The sequence below is a fragment of the Sebastes umbrosus genome, chromosome 2 (genome assembly GCF_015220745.1).
Source record: "Sebastes umbrosus isolate fSebUmb1 chromosome 2, fSebUmb1.pri, whole genome shotgun sequence".
In the NCBI taxonomy this organism is placed as follows: domain Eukaryota; kingdom Metazoa; phylum Chordata; class Actinopteri; order Perciformes; family Sebastidae; genus Sebastes; species Sebastes umbrosus.
The window spans coordinates 39,661,584-39,678,830 of NC_051270.1; the positions used below are offsets into that span (position 1 = coordinate 39,661,584).

General features: G+C 43.6%; 1 protein-coding gene across 1 annotated transcript in view; it reads left to right on the forward strand.

Annotated features, from left to right (window-relative positions):
- Positions 1-17,247, forward strand: part of lrrk1 (leucine-rich repeat kinase 1) — a 115,899-nt gene that overhangs the window by 76,458 nt on the left and 22,194 nt on the right. Inside the window, 5 exon segments of the mRNA XM_037747324.1 lie at positions 2,936-3,105; positions 5,158-5,306; positions 5,308-5,362; positions 5,467-5,606; positions 5,851-5,988. Of these exon segments, the coding sequence (XP_037603252.1) occupies positions 2,936-3,105; positions 5,158-5,306; positions 5,308-5,362; positions 5,467-5,606; positions 5,851-5,988 (652 nt within the window).

Below are 17,247 nucleotides of genomic sequence, written 5' to 3' on the forward strand. Positions count from 1 at the left end.
TAATTATGCACTTTGCGTGCCTAGTCTGATAGTCTGTAGATATGTAGCCTATTAACAAGATATATTTTAATATAATACAGTTGTACCGACAGGATACAGTAGAGCACAGAGGCCGTTTCCATGCCGACAAGCGCCCGTGTCTCCCTGTTTATCCACCTGAGGGGCGCGGTGATCCCGTGGATCAAAGCTGGACATCAGATGAGTAGGCGGTCCTTAATGTGGCCCAGGACACATTCACTACACACTGCTAAAAGAATGTGGTCATATGTGGCCCAGACCACCTCTGAATGTGGTCTGGAAGATCCAATCTTAATGAGTCCTCAATGCGTCTTGAGTGTGTTCACACCTGTCCTTAGAGCTGTCCACTTGTGATCCGATCACTGAGGACACATGTTAATACCAGGTCTAAACAGGGTCTTTGATACAGACTGATAGCATTTCGATCCTTATAAGATGAGACATATTTATATTAGGATGTGCAGTTTCTATTATATACAATAAATTAGATAAATCTCCCACTGACTCCCTGCAGCACCTGCTCGGACCATTAGGAGTTTATTTTAGGAAGGAGTAGGACAGGCAGACGTGATGCTCATGTCACCAGTCAGTGGAGGATTGTCACAGCCACTCACTGGACTTTTGGAATAAATATTCATATATCTCTCTGTGTCCTACACACTTGCACACATATACACCTATACACACATACATACATATGTATGTGTGTGTGGGTGGCAGCAGCAGTCAGTTGCACAAGGATATCTGTCTCTTTCAAACAGCACAGACCCATGGAAATATTTGCTACAACAGTTGAACAGCTCCTCCAAATATTAGTACAATTGTACTCGAGCTCTTAAAGGATGGAAAACAGATGTTGGTATAAACACAAATGCCACCAACCATCATCATCATCGTAGCTCAGTCCATAGGGACTTGGCTTGGGAAACGGAAGGTCATCAGTTCAAATCCCCACATGGACCAAGTATTGAGTGTGCACCGGTAGCTGGAGAGATGCCAGTTTGCCTCTTGGGCACTGCCGAGGTGCCCTCAAGCAAGGCACCAAACCCCCAACTGCTCGGGGCGCCTGTCAGGGTCAGCCCCATTGCTCTGACATCTCTCCATTAATGCATGTATATAGGTCCTGTTTGTGCATGTGTGTATTTCGGGCCTGTATGTACTGTACAAAATTGAATTTCCCCTCAGGGGTTCAATAAAGTGCCTTCTTCTTCTTCTTCTTCTTCTTCTTCTTCTTCTTCTTCTTCTTCTTCTTCTTTTTCTTCTTCTTCTTCTTCTTCTTCTTCTTCTTCTTCTTCTACTACAGATGGATGCTGGTAAAAGTGTGCACGCATTAGGGTGAGGCTAGTCTATTAGCTTTGGCGAATACTGGTGTTTGTTATTATACTTTACCTGCCTAACGATACCAGAGGTCTGTACTACGGAGCAGGATTTGGGGTTAGCGAGGTAACTTCAGAGTTAACCCTTCAGGGTTTTCTGTCCTACGAAGGCGGTTCACGTCTTACCGGGCTAGATTGCCATGGTAACTGATGCTGAACACCAAACCTGCTCCGCAGCAGGTTATGTTCCAGATAACAGATCAACTCGTATAAAAGCACCGCCTACTGACCAATCACACGCGCCACACTGTTGTCAAAAGACATAATGAAGTGTAGTCATCTGTTATACTCTGAACGTTTTTTTTTATAATATCACTGCCCCATCTAGACGAATACATCTGACTTTTCCAAGCCGTTAAATTAATAAGTCTGTTAATTTACACATTCACTCACATTGTCATTTTTTTCTTTTGCCAGCTGTTCTTCCTGCATTTGGCAGCTTCAACTGTGTCACTGTTAGTCTGGATTGTGTGTTTAACTTCTTCGTAGTTGTCCAATATTATAGTTTGCTCTTGGTTTATAAAATATGCCGCTCTGCTGACAGTAGACTTGTCCATGTCTGTGATTGGTCAGATGCTGAACACATGCACCCTTTCATATGAACGCGCTCAGAGCCAGACTGAGAAACACTGGGTTGATTTACCGAGTTGATAACCAGCGTCATAGGACCGTTTAGTGGGATCTCGGTTTGTTAGGGTTAGTGAAGCCAGATAAGGAGAAGATACTCTGGGTATGTTGAACTCGCTTCGTAGTACAGGCCTCTGGTGATACAATCAAATATGTAAAGATGTCCAGATAATCTATTCTATGGCACACTGGAAGCCAGTTCAGAGAGCTGAGGATGGTGTAACGTATTTTTCGCGACTCAGCAGCAGCGTTTGAATGAGCTGAAGCTGACAGAGTTTTTATGGGGAAACCTGGATAAATTGTTGGTTGTTGTTGGTTGTAAACAATAGTTTATCCAGATGAACTAAACCACTTGACTTGGAGATCAAACTGAAAGTGAGAGCACTTGAAATGTTGCTAATTTTCTATGGAAGTTTTTATTGGACTTTATTAGTTGTAATCCACAGAAGACATTCCACAAATGTGTACCATGATTTCCAAATATTTCACTATCCACAAACATGTATTTTTGTATTTGTGTTGTGTAAAGTCACATCCACAAAAATAAAGGGCGATTTTTAAGTAAGTAAGTCCTGTATTTTTGTGGATGTGACTTTACACAACACCAATATAAAGATACGTTTGTGGATGGTGAAATATTTGCAGATCATAGTACACATGTCTTCTGTGGATTACAACTAATAAAGTCTAATAAAAACTTCCATAATTTTCCCTCATTGTAAAAGAAAACTCTGAGCACACAACTGCAGTACGTACAGCTGTCAGTCAGAGTTGAAGCAGGAAGTAAGAATTTTACTGTTCTGTTTGTTTTCTCTTCTAATTACGTTTGGCTAACCTGGAGGTTTGTTTCCAACCTGTTTATCGCCGCTGTGTGTGTGTTGATCTATTGGTCTGTGCTTGTGTGTGTGTGTTAGGCTCTTTTTGGAGAGGGGCCAGCTCGAGTACTCCGAGGAGGAGAAGAACATCCTCGGCCAGGGTGGCAGCGGGACCATCATCTACCGAGCCCGATATCGGGACCGACCGGTAGCCATCAAACGCTTCCACTTCAAGAAGTGTCGACAGCAGACCATCAGCAGTGACACAGGTGTGGAGTTATGCTCTTCTGTTTTTATATTGGAATGTGGTGTCAATACTAAATGCAACCAAGAAAAACATTTACTGAAAGCTAGTTGTAGCCTTCACCTGCTACCGGGGTTCACTTCAGCACACAAAGTCAATGGGAGGCGGTATCCAGCTCTCGTGCTCTTTATTAAGCAAACACACAATACACAGTTTCAGCACGAGTGCCGTGCGCTCTGGCTGCACACAATCTAAACAATATTCAATTAAAGAGGTCGTATCTCAGTGGCATGCTCTGGAGAGCCGGTCCCAGGCATCTCAGTCCTCCTGTCCCAGCCCGCACTACTGCATAATAAGAGAAGAGTCGTTAGCCAAGTCCTCCCAGCTGCGCCCAATTAACTCACCTGAGCACTGCTCCCTGAGCCACTCCACCACTCTCTCCCCTGCAGCTGAGCAGTGACCGAGCCCTCCCTCCACATACCCCCACCGCCCGACTTAGGCCGGGGAGCCATCCGGCCTAGTCTTGTCCACCTGAGGACGCACCCTCCCTCCGTCCAACCGCACACTTCTTTGGGTTGGCGGTGAGCCCAGCCTTCCTCAGTGACTCGAGCACCGCCGCCACCCGCCGCACATGCTCCTGCCAGCTGTCACTGTGGATGATGACATCATCCAAGTAGGCAGCAGCATATGCGGCGTGTGGACGCAGCACCCGGTCCATGAGGTGTTGGAAGGTGGCTGGGGCATCGAACAAGCCAAAAGGAAGTGTGACGAATTGGTACAATCCGTACGGAGTGGAGAAAGCGTTTTTTTCCTCAGACTCTGGAGACATGGGAATCTGCCAGTAGCCCTTGGTCAAATCCAGCGTCGTAAAAAAACGAGCAGTGCCCAGCCGATACAGGAGCTCGTCGACCCGGGGACCCGGGTAGGCATCAAATTGTGACATTTCATTCACCCTGCGATAGTCTACACAGAACCGTTCAGATCCATCCTTCTTGAACACAGGAACGATGGGGCTGCACCACGCATTGTGTGACTCTTCTATTACCCCCATCTCCAGCATGGCTTTCAGTTCTCGCTGGACCACTTTCTCTTCTGCTCCGGCAACCGATAGGGCCGCGTGGCGGACTCCGCCTCTCTCCAGGCTTTAAGGAGGTTGAGATGGTATATCTGTGTCGCCCCCCCCTCTTTCGGAACGCACAACCTCATAGTCGATATCGCCCACTCGTCGTGTGACCACAAAGGGTCCTTGCCATCTGGCGAGTAGTTTAGAGCTGGAAGAAGGGAGCAATACAAGGACTTTCTCTGCCGGTGAAAATTGTCTCAGCCTAGTCCCTCTATTGTACAGGCGCTGTTGAGTTCCTGGGCCTGGAGCAAATTCTGTGGAGTTTTGCTCTCAGGTCCAGGACGTACTGAATTTCATTTTTACTGGGGCTCGGACCTTCCTCCCCATTTTCTTTAAATAGGTCCAGCACCCCCGTGGCTTCCTGCCAAACAGCAGCTCAAAGGGAGAAAATCCCGTGGAGGCCTGGGGCACCTCTCGCACCGCGAACAACATAGGGAGCAGCCACTTATTCCAATTACGTCGTCCTCATCTATGAACTTACGGATCATGGATTTTAAAGTCTTATTCAGACGCTCGAGGAGACCGTCTGTCTGTGGGTGGTAGACACTCGTCCGAATAGACTTAATCCCCAGTAATCCGTACAGTTCTTTTAGTGTGCGTGACATGAATGAGGTGCCTTGGTCCGTCAGGATCTCTTTCGGGATCCCGACTCGGGAGATGACCTGAAACAGAGCCTGAGCCACACTCTTGGCTGAGATGGTACTCAGTGGCACTGCTTCAGGGTATCACGTTGCGTAATCCACTAAAACTAACACAAAGCGATGCCCACGTGCGCTCTGGTGAAATGGCCCGATGAGGTCCATGCCAATGCGCTCAAACGGGACCCTTTATGAGTGGAATAAACATTTCCCACCTCTTATTACAAAGAGACACATGGACCACCATAGTTCTAGATAATAACAGAGATTTTTCATACTTTGGTGCTACCTCTCCTTCCGTTCTTTCTCTCCTCAGACACCATGGTGAAACACCTGCAGTCTGCGGACGCCTGTCGGAGCTTCTCTGAATTTCGCCAGGAGGCCAGCATGTTGCACTCTCTGCAGCATCCCTGCATCGTCTCTCTGGTGGGCATCAGCATCCATCCGCTCTGCTTCGCCCTGCAGGTTAGCCCCCCTGGGCAGCCTCAACACCGTGCTGGAGGAGAAGCGCAAAGGCACAGGCACGTAGAGAGATGTGCATCGTGTGATTTCCCCACCTGAAGTTAAAGTCTTAAAGTCTGTTTCTATGTTAGTGCAACATGAGGTTGTGTTTTTGTCATTGTAGGCTCCAGCTACATGCCTCTCGGTCACATGCTAACTTTCCGAGTAGCGTATCAGATTGCAGCAGGACTGGCGTACCTTCACAGGAAGAGCATCATCTTCTGTGATCTCAAATCTGACAACATCTTGGTGTGGTCTCTGGAGGTCTGTATATAGATTACAATAAGAATGACATACATTTTTAATTTTTGGTCTATCGACAGTACTCTAATGTTTTTATGAAATAATATCAGACTTTGTCAGTGAACTTATTTCATGTGTTTCACTTTATCAAGACAGAGACAGGCACTCAAAATACTATCAATAGAAACTTGAATGGTATATTTTTAAGGAAACAGACAGGCTTATTGTTTCTAACTTGTCCACTCATTTGTGCATCATCTTCCAGGTGCAGGATACAATTAACATTAAACTGTCCGACTATGGCATTTCTCGACAAACCTTCCATGAGGGGGCATTGGGGGTCGAGGGCACGCCAGGGTACCAGGCTCCTGAGATCCGACCAGGCATTGTGTATGATGAGAAGGTACTGACCACCTCTTCTTAACCCACATTAAATGGTACTGTGTGTAGCAGGATAGTATGGATAGGATTAGTATAGGACAGGAGGTCAGCAACCTTTACTATCAAAAGAGCCATTTTATGCAAAAGAAAAAAAATCTGTCACGAGCCGCAAAACATTTGATCATTGTGATGAAGGTAACACAGCTTATAGTCTAAGTATATAGTATATAAGTCTAATGCAGTGAGGGCCAAAGTGCAAATGTACTACAGAGTATAAGGGTCACATTGAGGGAAAAAACATCTGAGATTTCCAGAATAAAGTCCTAATATTACGAGAAACAAAGTCGTAAGATAACAAGAATAAAGTCATAACTTTACGAGAAAAAGTCGTAATATTACGAGAACAAAGTCATAACTTTACGAGAAAAGTTGTAATATTACGAGAATAAAAGAAAATAACATGTAAAATTACTACTTTATAATATTATGACTTATTCTCTAAATCTCAGATTGATTTTTTTTTTATCAATGTGGCCCTAATACTTCGTCGTACCATAGACCTACAACAATGATAAATAAAAATGAAAATGTAAACAAAAAACAGTTATTCATTTACATTTTTATAAATCCACAGCGAGCCACTGGAGAGAGGGGCTAAAGAGCTGCATGTGGCTCCGGAGCCGCAGGTTGCAGACCCCTGTTATAGGAGTATAGGAAGGATGCTGATGATGTCTGTTGGTCCATACATACATACAGCAAGATAAACTGCTTGCTAGATTTTTACATTAAGTTTGCACCATCAGCTAAATGATATAGAGTACTTTGTTTATGCTAATAGGAAATGACATTGTTACAGCAGCCAAGTCACAGTAATCATTACACATCCTTTGGGCTCTGCGCAGGCACCTCACCTCACCAGTTTTAATCACCCGCTGCAGAGCCCTCTATTAACACAATGAATGTTTCGGCGTTTGTAGCGGGCTCAGTTTTTATAGCTAGAGTGAAGATACTGGTATCATATGAAACTAAAAAATCTAAGAAATCCATCGGTACCAACCATGTCATACTAGCTTGTCATGAAGGAGGTTAAATAACGCTCCATACTTGCGCTAAATTTTGGCGAGGAATTACTGTCATTGCCATTTTCAAAGGGGTCCCTTGACCTCTGACCTCCAGATGTGTGAATGGATGGATTCTATGGGTACCCACGAGTCTCCCCTTTACAGACATGCCCACTTTATGATAATCACATGCAGTTTGGGGCAAGTCATAGTCAAGTCAGCACACTGACACACTGACAGCTGTTGTTGCCTGTTGGGCTGCAGTTTGCCATGTTTATGATTTGATCATATTGTTTTATGCTAAATGCAGTACTTGTGAGGGTTTCTGGACAATATCTGTCATTGTTTTGAGTTGTTTATTGATTTCCAATAATAAATATACACATACATTTGCATAAAGCAGCATATTTGAGTATTAAATACTTGACAGACATAAACAGATAAAAAGTGTGATAAATTTGCGATTAAATGTCTTCATCGATTGACAGCCCTAATTAGAATGAATCCCTGACCTTTCCTCTAGCTCTACCATCAGCCAAAAAGAAGGAGAACCATCTGTTTGAAATATCCAAATGACATTTACTCAATACAGTCATGCTTCCTTACCATTTCAGATGCTTCATGACTTTTCTTCTGGTGCCATCATCATGACATCATTAAAATTCTGCACACAATAATCTACTACAGAGCTTTAAGCTTTAAGTCTTCATATTTACTGGAAGTCATGTGTTCCAGTAAAGGACCATGGTTGAGACAACGAACACCCTGTGTTTCATACTGGTGACGGTGTTAATAATGACCCTGTCCTACAGGAGGTGCCTCTCATGGTCCTGCATTCCAAATAGAATCATTTGGATCCCACCATCCTGCCGCTCTGTACTGTACTCTATATGATCCCTTTTTCTTTCTTCTCCATCACTTATGAAAGTTTTTATAGAGGCACTCGATCCTAACATTAGGACACATGTTGAATTAATAATGGCGAGGTCACTTAAGTGGGGAAATTAGTTTGATTCACAAAGTGCAATGTCTGCACACAGCATGTGGGAGTCCTACACTGCAGGAGAAATGGATCTGGACTCTGGTGTGTTGATTCGTGGTCTCATGTTTGAGCGGAAGGTATTAGGAATGACCGAGCCTGCCCCTGCCTCACTTATTTATTTGACTTGTCACTCAGAGGGTTTACAGTTAGCAAGCTGATTGTTTTGACTGGCTACTTCCTCTCTGCAGCGTGTTGCTTTGCTGTCTGATATGGACCATATGTTTGCTTTAAAGCCATAAGATGCATGCAGGTTTTTACCATGGCTGTATAGTGACTACATCTGCATCCACACAAAAACCATATGAAAATACCAAAAACATTACCTTACTTTGTAGAAAATAAACAGGATTTTCTACAAAACTTTTTTTTTTAATTTAACACACAAGCCAAAGGTGTCAAGGTTAAAACTTGCCGAACACAAGCAGCCATATAATAACTTTTCCTTAGGAATAGTCCTCAAATCAGCAAACCGTTGATTTGAAATAAGGATATACAGTATCTGTGCAAAGACAAATCGGAACAGACATTCTGTGCTAGCTTTCAGTACTTGACAGTTTTTGATACTTTACAAAACACATCCCAGTTAATACCATTAAAGGGCTGGGACCATCAGTCTAGAAAAGAGCTAGAAAAATGGTGAATTACACTTTTACAATTGGCCAAGGAGACATTATTTTGGCCAACCAACAGTCCAAAATCCAAAGATAATCCAGTTTACAATGATATAAACAGAGGAACTTAAATGATTTTGGATTAATGGATTAACAAAATTGTTGATTAATTTTTGTTACACAAGTAGTCAGTGGTCATGTCTATAATGTTTTATGAACAGTTTTTTTTCCACTTATATCTTAATATTTGATTGAAAGGACAACTTATAATGAAGCAAATGACATTCAGTTATAGTAAATGATAACATTTACTAGTCATTATATTATACATTTTATACAAGGTGAAAGGTATTAGCATGACAAACAGCAGAAGTTTATCAGCGTTGAGATATTCCTGCTGTCATCACTGACGTTGTTGCTGCCGTATTTATTCCTAGATGGAATGTTAATGGAGTAGCTACAATGTTAGCATAGCCTGGAACTGATCGATCCGAACTCCATTCAGAATACAAGCATTTTAAAAGTTGTTTGCTTGTCGTCTTGCAGACAGACCCGATAAAGCATGAATTCAGACGTTTTACTAATCAGCATCATTATGTAGTTATTTCGGCACACTTTTGATCCGTTTACAACGACGTCGCTGCCGTATTTATAACTAGATGACGTTATGTTGAGTAGCTACAATGTTAGCATAGCCTGGCTTTGATCGATCCGAACTCCGTTCAGAAAACAAGGATTTTAAAGGTTGTTTGCTTGTCGTGGGGGTTTTGGGCAGTAGCGACGTGTGGCTGATAGATACAGATACAGTAATGTAACTACAGCTCGCCGCCGGGGACGTATGAACACAGACACAACGGCGTTTTGGTTTTCTGACATATCTGGGACTTACTCAACATGTACAAAGCAGCAGCAGTGGTTATTTCTGGAGGAAAGCGAGGCGAAAATGTTCTTCGAGCTTGGAGTGAATGCACGGAAACACAATACGAAGCACAACGTAACGTAACTTAAACGAACATAAACAACAGCACATGCACAACAACAGCTCTATGTAATGATACATTGAACCGCTGACACGCTCCCCAGAAAACACAGAACTGTTCTCCGCCTTTTCATTTTGAAAGAGCAACGACCAATGAGGAAACTCCAACAGTCGGCCGACCAGTCCTGTAACTTCATCACTCAGTCACTGACAGACTTTTGCGTATAGGACTGGCCTTCTGCGGTTCCAGCCAAAAAAGTCATATTATTGTGCATATAAACTGTAAGACAGGTCATTGATTTTGCTCTGGGCCTTCTTGACTGATAACTAGAGTGTGTTTTAGTAAATGGTATTTGAATTCAGCCAGTACGTGTTCTCTCTGCTGACTTCCCATCAGACCACAGCAGTTGGTCTGAAATGGCTGGCCTAGGCCTCTCTTCTCCCCAGGGAGGCTAGCTTTACTAGGGCTTACTGTTTTACCGACCCCTGCCTCTGGAGAGGAAGAGCTTTCAAAGAGCAGAGGAAAACTATCTGTAAGCATCCACCTCTGTTCATCAGCCCCTCTCCCACAGAATCCACTAAGTTCAGCCAATCAAACACCATTCTCCTCTCCTGGCCGTTACTTCACTTTTTGATGAGGTTTAACTATTCTAATAAGATGCAGACACGGCTGCAGAGAGAATAAATGACGGGGCGAGGCGGGAAAGGAATGAAGAGTGTAATAGGAAAATAAATGAAAAGCAGCTTCTTCGTGGCTGTTAACTTATTTACCAGCTGCGAGAATCTTGGCAAGAAATGGAACATGTGCAAGTGTTTGGCGGTTGAGGATTTGGACACTGTACAGTAACACTATTAGGAAGCTGTTACAAGCCATTTGTTAATAAGCTTGGATGATATCAACACTACTGAGTGACAAGATTAAGAAGTAAAACATGGATGTGGAGTTGGAATGTAATGAATGAATGAAGAGTGTGGTATGGAGATGTGTATACACAGTGTTTAATACTTCATTTAGTCTATTAGGTAAAAAGAATAGATAAATGACAGAATAGTCTGCACTGCCCGTACCACCAGGGCCACATTCTTCAAACCTGCTTTGACTAATTCATGTTTAATCCTGTTCACAATCAGAAACAGCTAATTGCAAGTAGGTTTGCACATAAAAGGAATTTGTCTTGATTTGGTGCATAACATAATAATTGACTTTGCACGGCAGCTGGATTGTCTCTCTTCGCCATCTTGTCAGGCTTCAAAGGGGGCCACATTAGGGCCACATTAGGGCCACATTGAGGAAAAAAAAATAAAATCTGAGATTACGAGAATAAAGTCATAATATTACGAGTATAAAGTCGTAAGTTTACATGAAAAAAGTCGTAAAGTTATGACTTTTTTCTCGTAATATTATGACTTTATTCTGTAAATCTCAGATGTTTTTTCCCTCAATGTGGCCCTAATACTCCGTAGTACATTTGCCACTTTGGCCCTCACTGCATTAGACTTATATACTATATACTTTGACTATAAACTGTGGTTACCTTCATCACAATGCTCAAATGTTTTGCGGCTCCAGACAGACTTTTTGTTTTGCCTAAAATGGCTCTTTTGATAGTAAAGGTTGCTGACCCCTGGGTTAGGGTCTGGCAAGCCAGAGCATGGACCACTGGCGGCTGGTGACTCCAAAAATTGTGGAGGACAGGAGGAAAACCAACCCACAACATCATATTATTTTACACTAGTTGTTACTTCTTATCATTACTTTAATTTTTTTTATTAAACAAAAGAATGTAATACAGATTCAGTGTACAGGCGATAGTGTACACATAGAACAACTAGAATGGCACTGGGAGAGCGCAGACCTCCGCCAAGGTGCCTGACTTTAAAAACAGATCCTAGCTCACAGCTGGCGGTACCGTGAGGTGGCTTGTTATTAACACGGTGTGTTTCCGTGTAACGTATCGGCGGATGCCTCTCTCATTCAGCAGCCTTGTTACACTACGTTGTCTCTCATCCCGTCAGCTACCGCTTTGTTTTTTCTCACCGCTGACAGCCAGCCTCGCCACACATCCACACACGTATCTCTCTGCTCTCAGAAGGAAGGAAGCTGGGTCACGCGTCATCAACGCGTCATCAGTTAATTAAATTCAATTTATTTTTATATAGCGTTATATCCATAACAGAAGTTATCTCAAGGCGCTTTTTATATAGAGCAGGTCTAGACTCTACTTTATAGTTTAGAGACCCAACAAGAGATCCCACCCAGATCATTGGAATGCGCTGTGGCCCAGGAAAATGTACAGCAACCACAATAATTAGCACAGCAGCTGTAATAACTAATACAAGTAGGACTAATAACAGAAGTCAATACTACTAATAATAAAAAGGCTGATAACAATGATGGTAGTAGTGGGAGTCAAGCAGGCAGCAGATGCAAACCACAATCCAGGTGTAACCCCGATCCAGGTGTAACCCCGATCCACGGATACCTGCGTTACACTGTGCATGTGTTATACCCTGTGGTCTTAATGCTCTGGCTTATCGGAATCCTTAAAAACATTCCTGAATCCAGATCATGATCCGGATCGCCACCAAAATCTAATGGATTGTTCATTGTGCCACACCCCACCCCTCCAAAAAAATTAGTTCAAATCATTCACGAACTTTTGGAGCAATCCTGATAACAGAAGGACAGACAGACAAACAGACAAACAAAACAAAGCAACGCTGGTGAAAAACATAACCTCTTGGCCCAAGGCTTTGGACTCCATGAGGTTGGCATGAGGGCCCGATGTCCTCTAGTGGGACCTGTGCTCACAGCCAGCACCGTGCAGCTCCATTGGCATTCGCCAGAGAACAGCAAGAATTGGCAGGTCCGCCATTGTGGCGCCCCGTTCTCTCACAGATTGAGTGCAGGTTCAGGCTGAGCACATGTGACATGGCGTGAAAGAGTCTAGAGACGCCGTGGTAACGTTATGCTGCCTTCTCTGGTGACAGAGCTCTGGGTACTGTAGCAAAACACTGAATTAAAAAAATGATAGAACTCAAAGTGCACTAACACACTGAGGCAGCCATCCGCCATCTTGGGCAGTTAATTGTTATCCAGATAGCTACACTAGGAGGTTGATATGTTAATAGATGATGCATGAATGTATCTCTGTTTAGGAACAACAGTTTGCTCTAATTATGAAAACAGACAATATGAAAGTCAAAACAATGATCAGCACTCCTCTTGATTGGCCTTGATGCTGATCACATGTTTGTACTCATGATTGGCTAAAATGGCACTGTGGCTACAGGTCTGAGTTAGACAAATCAAGTCCAAACTTTTTGGACCCAACCTGAAACAAACACCAAGGCAAACCTTCCAGAACCTGAAAAAAAGGAGACCGAGGATAATTAAACCAGAACAACTCCCAACAGTCTGGGTTAGTAAATTGTTGAAGAAAAATGCCCCGACCTTGGGCCAGCAAAAGATAGGGCATCCTCCTTCAGCACTTTTATCGTTATAATAATTAAAACTATTGGAGTTCTCCAAAAATCAGGTTCAAAATTGGTTGAGAGAACGTCAACAGATCTGGATGCAAAGCGTTTATTTTCTGTCACCAAAAACAAACACGAGTCGTCGGTTCGAAAGGAGGACTGACCTACATGACAAACCAGTCCTCCTTATATACCATGAGCTTCATTCACAATTCTCCTTCATGTTCTTTACCCTCGGTGGGCAGAATGCCCAAAAACTCATTATTTTCTTGCAAACTCAGCGATTCTGACTTATTTTGATCCCACCTCTGAAAGATTTACGATTCTGTACTTTTGACCCCGAGCCTCCTCCATTCATTCCACCGCTAGAGGTGTAAGATCTCAGAAGCCTCCTCATCTTGCCTACAGTTTAGTAATAGTTTTCAAGTCTGTTCAGCGAAAATAACGGCCAATAACTGGATGGAGCAGTGTAGGGTCTTTATTTCTTTTCAGTAGCACTGATATAGCAGCTGTGTCAAGTTGTATTGTTTATTTGTAATGTCATTCTGTAGGATAGTGGGGAAAGTAGATACCAGAATTCAGAGGGGAAATCGTTGGGTCAAGGTGATTTGTTATTTGCTATCTGGTTAAAGGGACTGTTTGTAAGAATTAGAAATGTCTTGTTAACAGAAACACCTGTGGCCGTTAAGTCAACAAAAGTCAGCGTCCTGTTGCTCGCGCTTGTGCTCGCTCTACATAGACATGAACGAGCATCGCTCAAAACAGTGAGGCGACACACGTCAGCTAAAAGCACAATAGCACTCTATATTTCAGCTGCTTGGCAGTAATTGTTAGCTGAGCACGAAAGGTCTCCCATGAATCAATGCTGAATCCTAGTGTTGGCTTTTCCTGCCTCAGCCTCCCGACCGCGGCAGGAGGGAACAGGGAGACGCCGGAGTTTTGTTCGGAGACGATAACGTTTTCTCTCTGCAGAGCCCCGTCACTTCACAAGACACCGGGAAACCTCGTTGGTCTGGAGGAGCTGCAGCAGTTATTTCTGCACAAACGTCCACTGTACATTCACTAGATATTCTCAGAGCTAAACTAACTCTTCTGCAGTGTGGAGTGAGCGCGCATGCACTTGAAAGTGGAGCGAAAGAGTGAGAAGGAGCACGGTGTGTGAGTGAAGGCAGGCAGAGGAGCAGAGGAGCAGAGACTCCGGCCCTGGAGACCAAAAGCTACGGTCTCCCCCCGCGTCCTCCGACCGCGGCCAACACTGTTTAACAGACGGCTTCACTAGATACAACCAAGAGGTATTAGTGCTTCACTGTAGTTTGTGTTGGAGTCTGAGTCTGAACAGCGTAGCCACACGCGAGCGCGCATGGGACACCGACCCGGATTTATTTATACGTGTTAGAAGTTACAAACAGTCCCTTTTAAGGAAGAGTTTGTCTGGTTTGAGTGATGCATTCAGTTTGTTGGTCTTATCATTGGTCGTTACTGTGAAGGCCACTTTCATACTCCTCAAAACCATTCAGTGTTTAGCTATTAGTCATTAGTCCACTCCACTATTCAGCTTTCTCCATTCATTTGTTACCCGGCTGTATATAATACAACTTATCATGCCACATAAATACCTCCAATATTAACACAAAATGTAGCTGTCTGAACGAGGTTCTACGTGGCACTAACAAGGATGAGAGGATCAAGTCTCTTTGTCTTTCCAGCGAGGATAAAAACTGTTGACATAATGAAGAGTGAGAAGGTGCTAGACTAGTCAGATCGAGGTCAGGAGGACTTCCTTATATGACTATGCCAGAGTTTTCCATAGCCGTCGTGACGCCATAGCATACCACAGTCCTCGAGTATATCTGGAGTCGCTACCAAGTGATGTCACCACAGAAGTAGTTCAGTGCTTTTGGCATTGCACAACTGTTTGCCTCTGCAGTTATTCTGGAAGTGCCACAGGGGCTGAGTCCCCCAATCACTATCTGTGGACCACTCAGAGCAGGAATCCACTCAGGTATTTTAGTCCTCAGATATGGGTTTCAAGGATAACATGAATGAGAAAGAAGGGGGGAAGGGAGAACCTGGAGTTGTCTTTACTTTATAAACAAAAAAATTAAAGTTTTGAGTTTTTTTAATCATCCTTAAAGGGACTGTTGTAAGAATCAGAAATGTCTTGTTAACACCAACACCTGTGGCCGTTAAGTCAACGAAAGTCAGCGTCCTGTTGCTCGCGCTTGTGCTCGCTCTACATAGACATGAATGAGCATCGCTCAAATCAGTGAGGCGACACACGTCAGCTAAAAGCACCATATCACTCTATATTTCAGCTGCTTGGCAGTAATGTTAGCTGACCAGACGAAGGTCTCTCATGAATCAATGCTGATCCTAGTGTTGGCTTTTTCCTGCCTCAGCCTCCCGACCGCGGCCGGAGGGAACAGGGGAGACACCGGAGTTTTGGTCTGAGACGATAACGTTTCTCTCTGCGGAGCCCCGTCACTTCACAAGACACGGGAAACCTCTGTTGGTCTGGAGGAGCTGCAGCAGTTATTTCTGCACAAACGTCACTGTACATTCACTATATATTCTCAGAGCTAAACTAACTCTTCTGCAGTGTGGAGTGTGCGCGCATGCACGTGAGAGTGGAACGAAAGAGTGAGAACGAGCGCGGTGTGTGAGTGAAGGCAAGCAGAGGAGCAGAGTACAGCAGAGACTCTGGTCCTAGAGACCAAAGCTACGGTCTCCCCCGGTCCTCCGACCGCGGCCAACACGGTTTAACAGACGGGCTTCACTAAATACAACCAAGAGGTTTTTGGTGCTTCACTGTAGTTGTGTTGCAGTCTGAGTCTGAACAGTGTAGCCCACACGCGAGTGCGCAAGGACACCGACCCGGAATGATTTATACGTGTAAGAAGTTACAAACAGTCCCTTTAATGAACAAATGTACTATTTGGAGTCAATTGCAAACAAGAGGGAAAAACAAGGCACTTTGAGCCCTGAGTGTATAAGATGAATAAGCTCCAGAAGATACGAGGAGACCAGGATAAGCCAGATTTGTGTTGCTGTGGTGTATCGGTCAATCGGTGTCCTCCATTGTCATTATCAGTAAAAGTCAAGCAATCATTCCCCTCCTCACCCATAGCCCCCTGCTGCTTAATGAAGGATTATAGTTTAAACTTCAAAAAAAAATTCTGGCCTCATGACTTACTATTATTGCATGTTATTGTTTTCTCATTTCAGTTTCATCTTTGTCTTACTATCCATTTCATCTACATTCCTGACATGTATTACATAACCAGCCACATTCTCATTTAAATCCAAGGCTGATTGGAAGTCTTATTACTTACCATTCTGCCCCCTATTTAGAGGGGTAGGGTGGGGGGGGCAAGGGATATTTAGGGAGAGATAGTAGGTTAACAGTAGAAGTGGTGTACATCATCTGAAAGCCGGGAACCTGAAGATAAATTTGAGATGCAGCTCAGCACTGTGTGTCAAAATTTAACCATTTTTTACGACTCGAGAATTGATAAAAAATGATCAAAAATCCCTCCAACATACCACATTAAGACACCAAGGCCATGGTCAATCAAACATTTTTGACATTTGGATATTTCTGCAGAAACCTAAGAAAGTCATCCATTCTCTGATTGCTCTAGGTTCTCCCGTCTGATCCATCCATCCTCTGAATGCTCTAGGTCTCTAGTCTGATCCATCCATCCTCTGAATGCTCTAGGTATCTAGTTTGATCCATCCATCCTCTGAATGCTCTAGGTCTCTAGTTGATCCATCCATCTTCTGAATGCTCCTAGGTCTCTAGTTTGATCCATCCATCCTTGAATGCTCTAGGTCTCTAGTCTGATCCATCCATCCTCTGAATGCTCTAGGTATCTAGTTTGATCCATCCATCCTCTGAATGCTCTAGGTCTCTAGTTTGATCCATCCATCTTCTGAATGCTCTAGGTCTCTAGTTTGATCCATCATCCTCTGAATGCTCTAGGTCTCTAGTTTGATCCATCCATTCTCTGAATGCTCTAGGTCTCTAGTTTGATCCATCATCCTCTGAATGCTCTAGGTCTCAGTCTGATCCATCCATCCTCTGAATGCTCTAGGTCTCTAGTTTGAACAT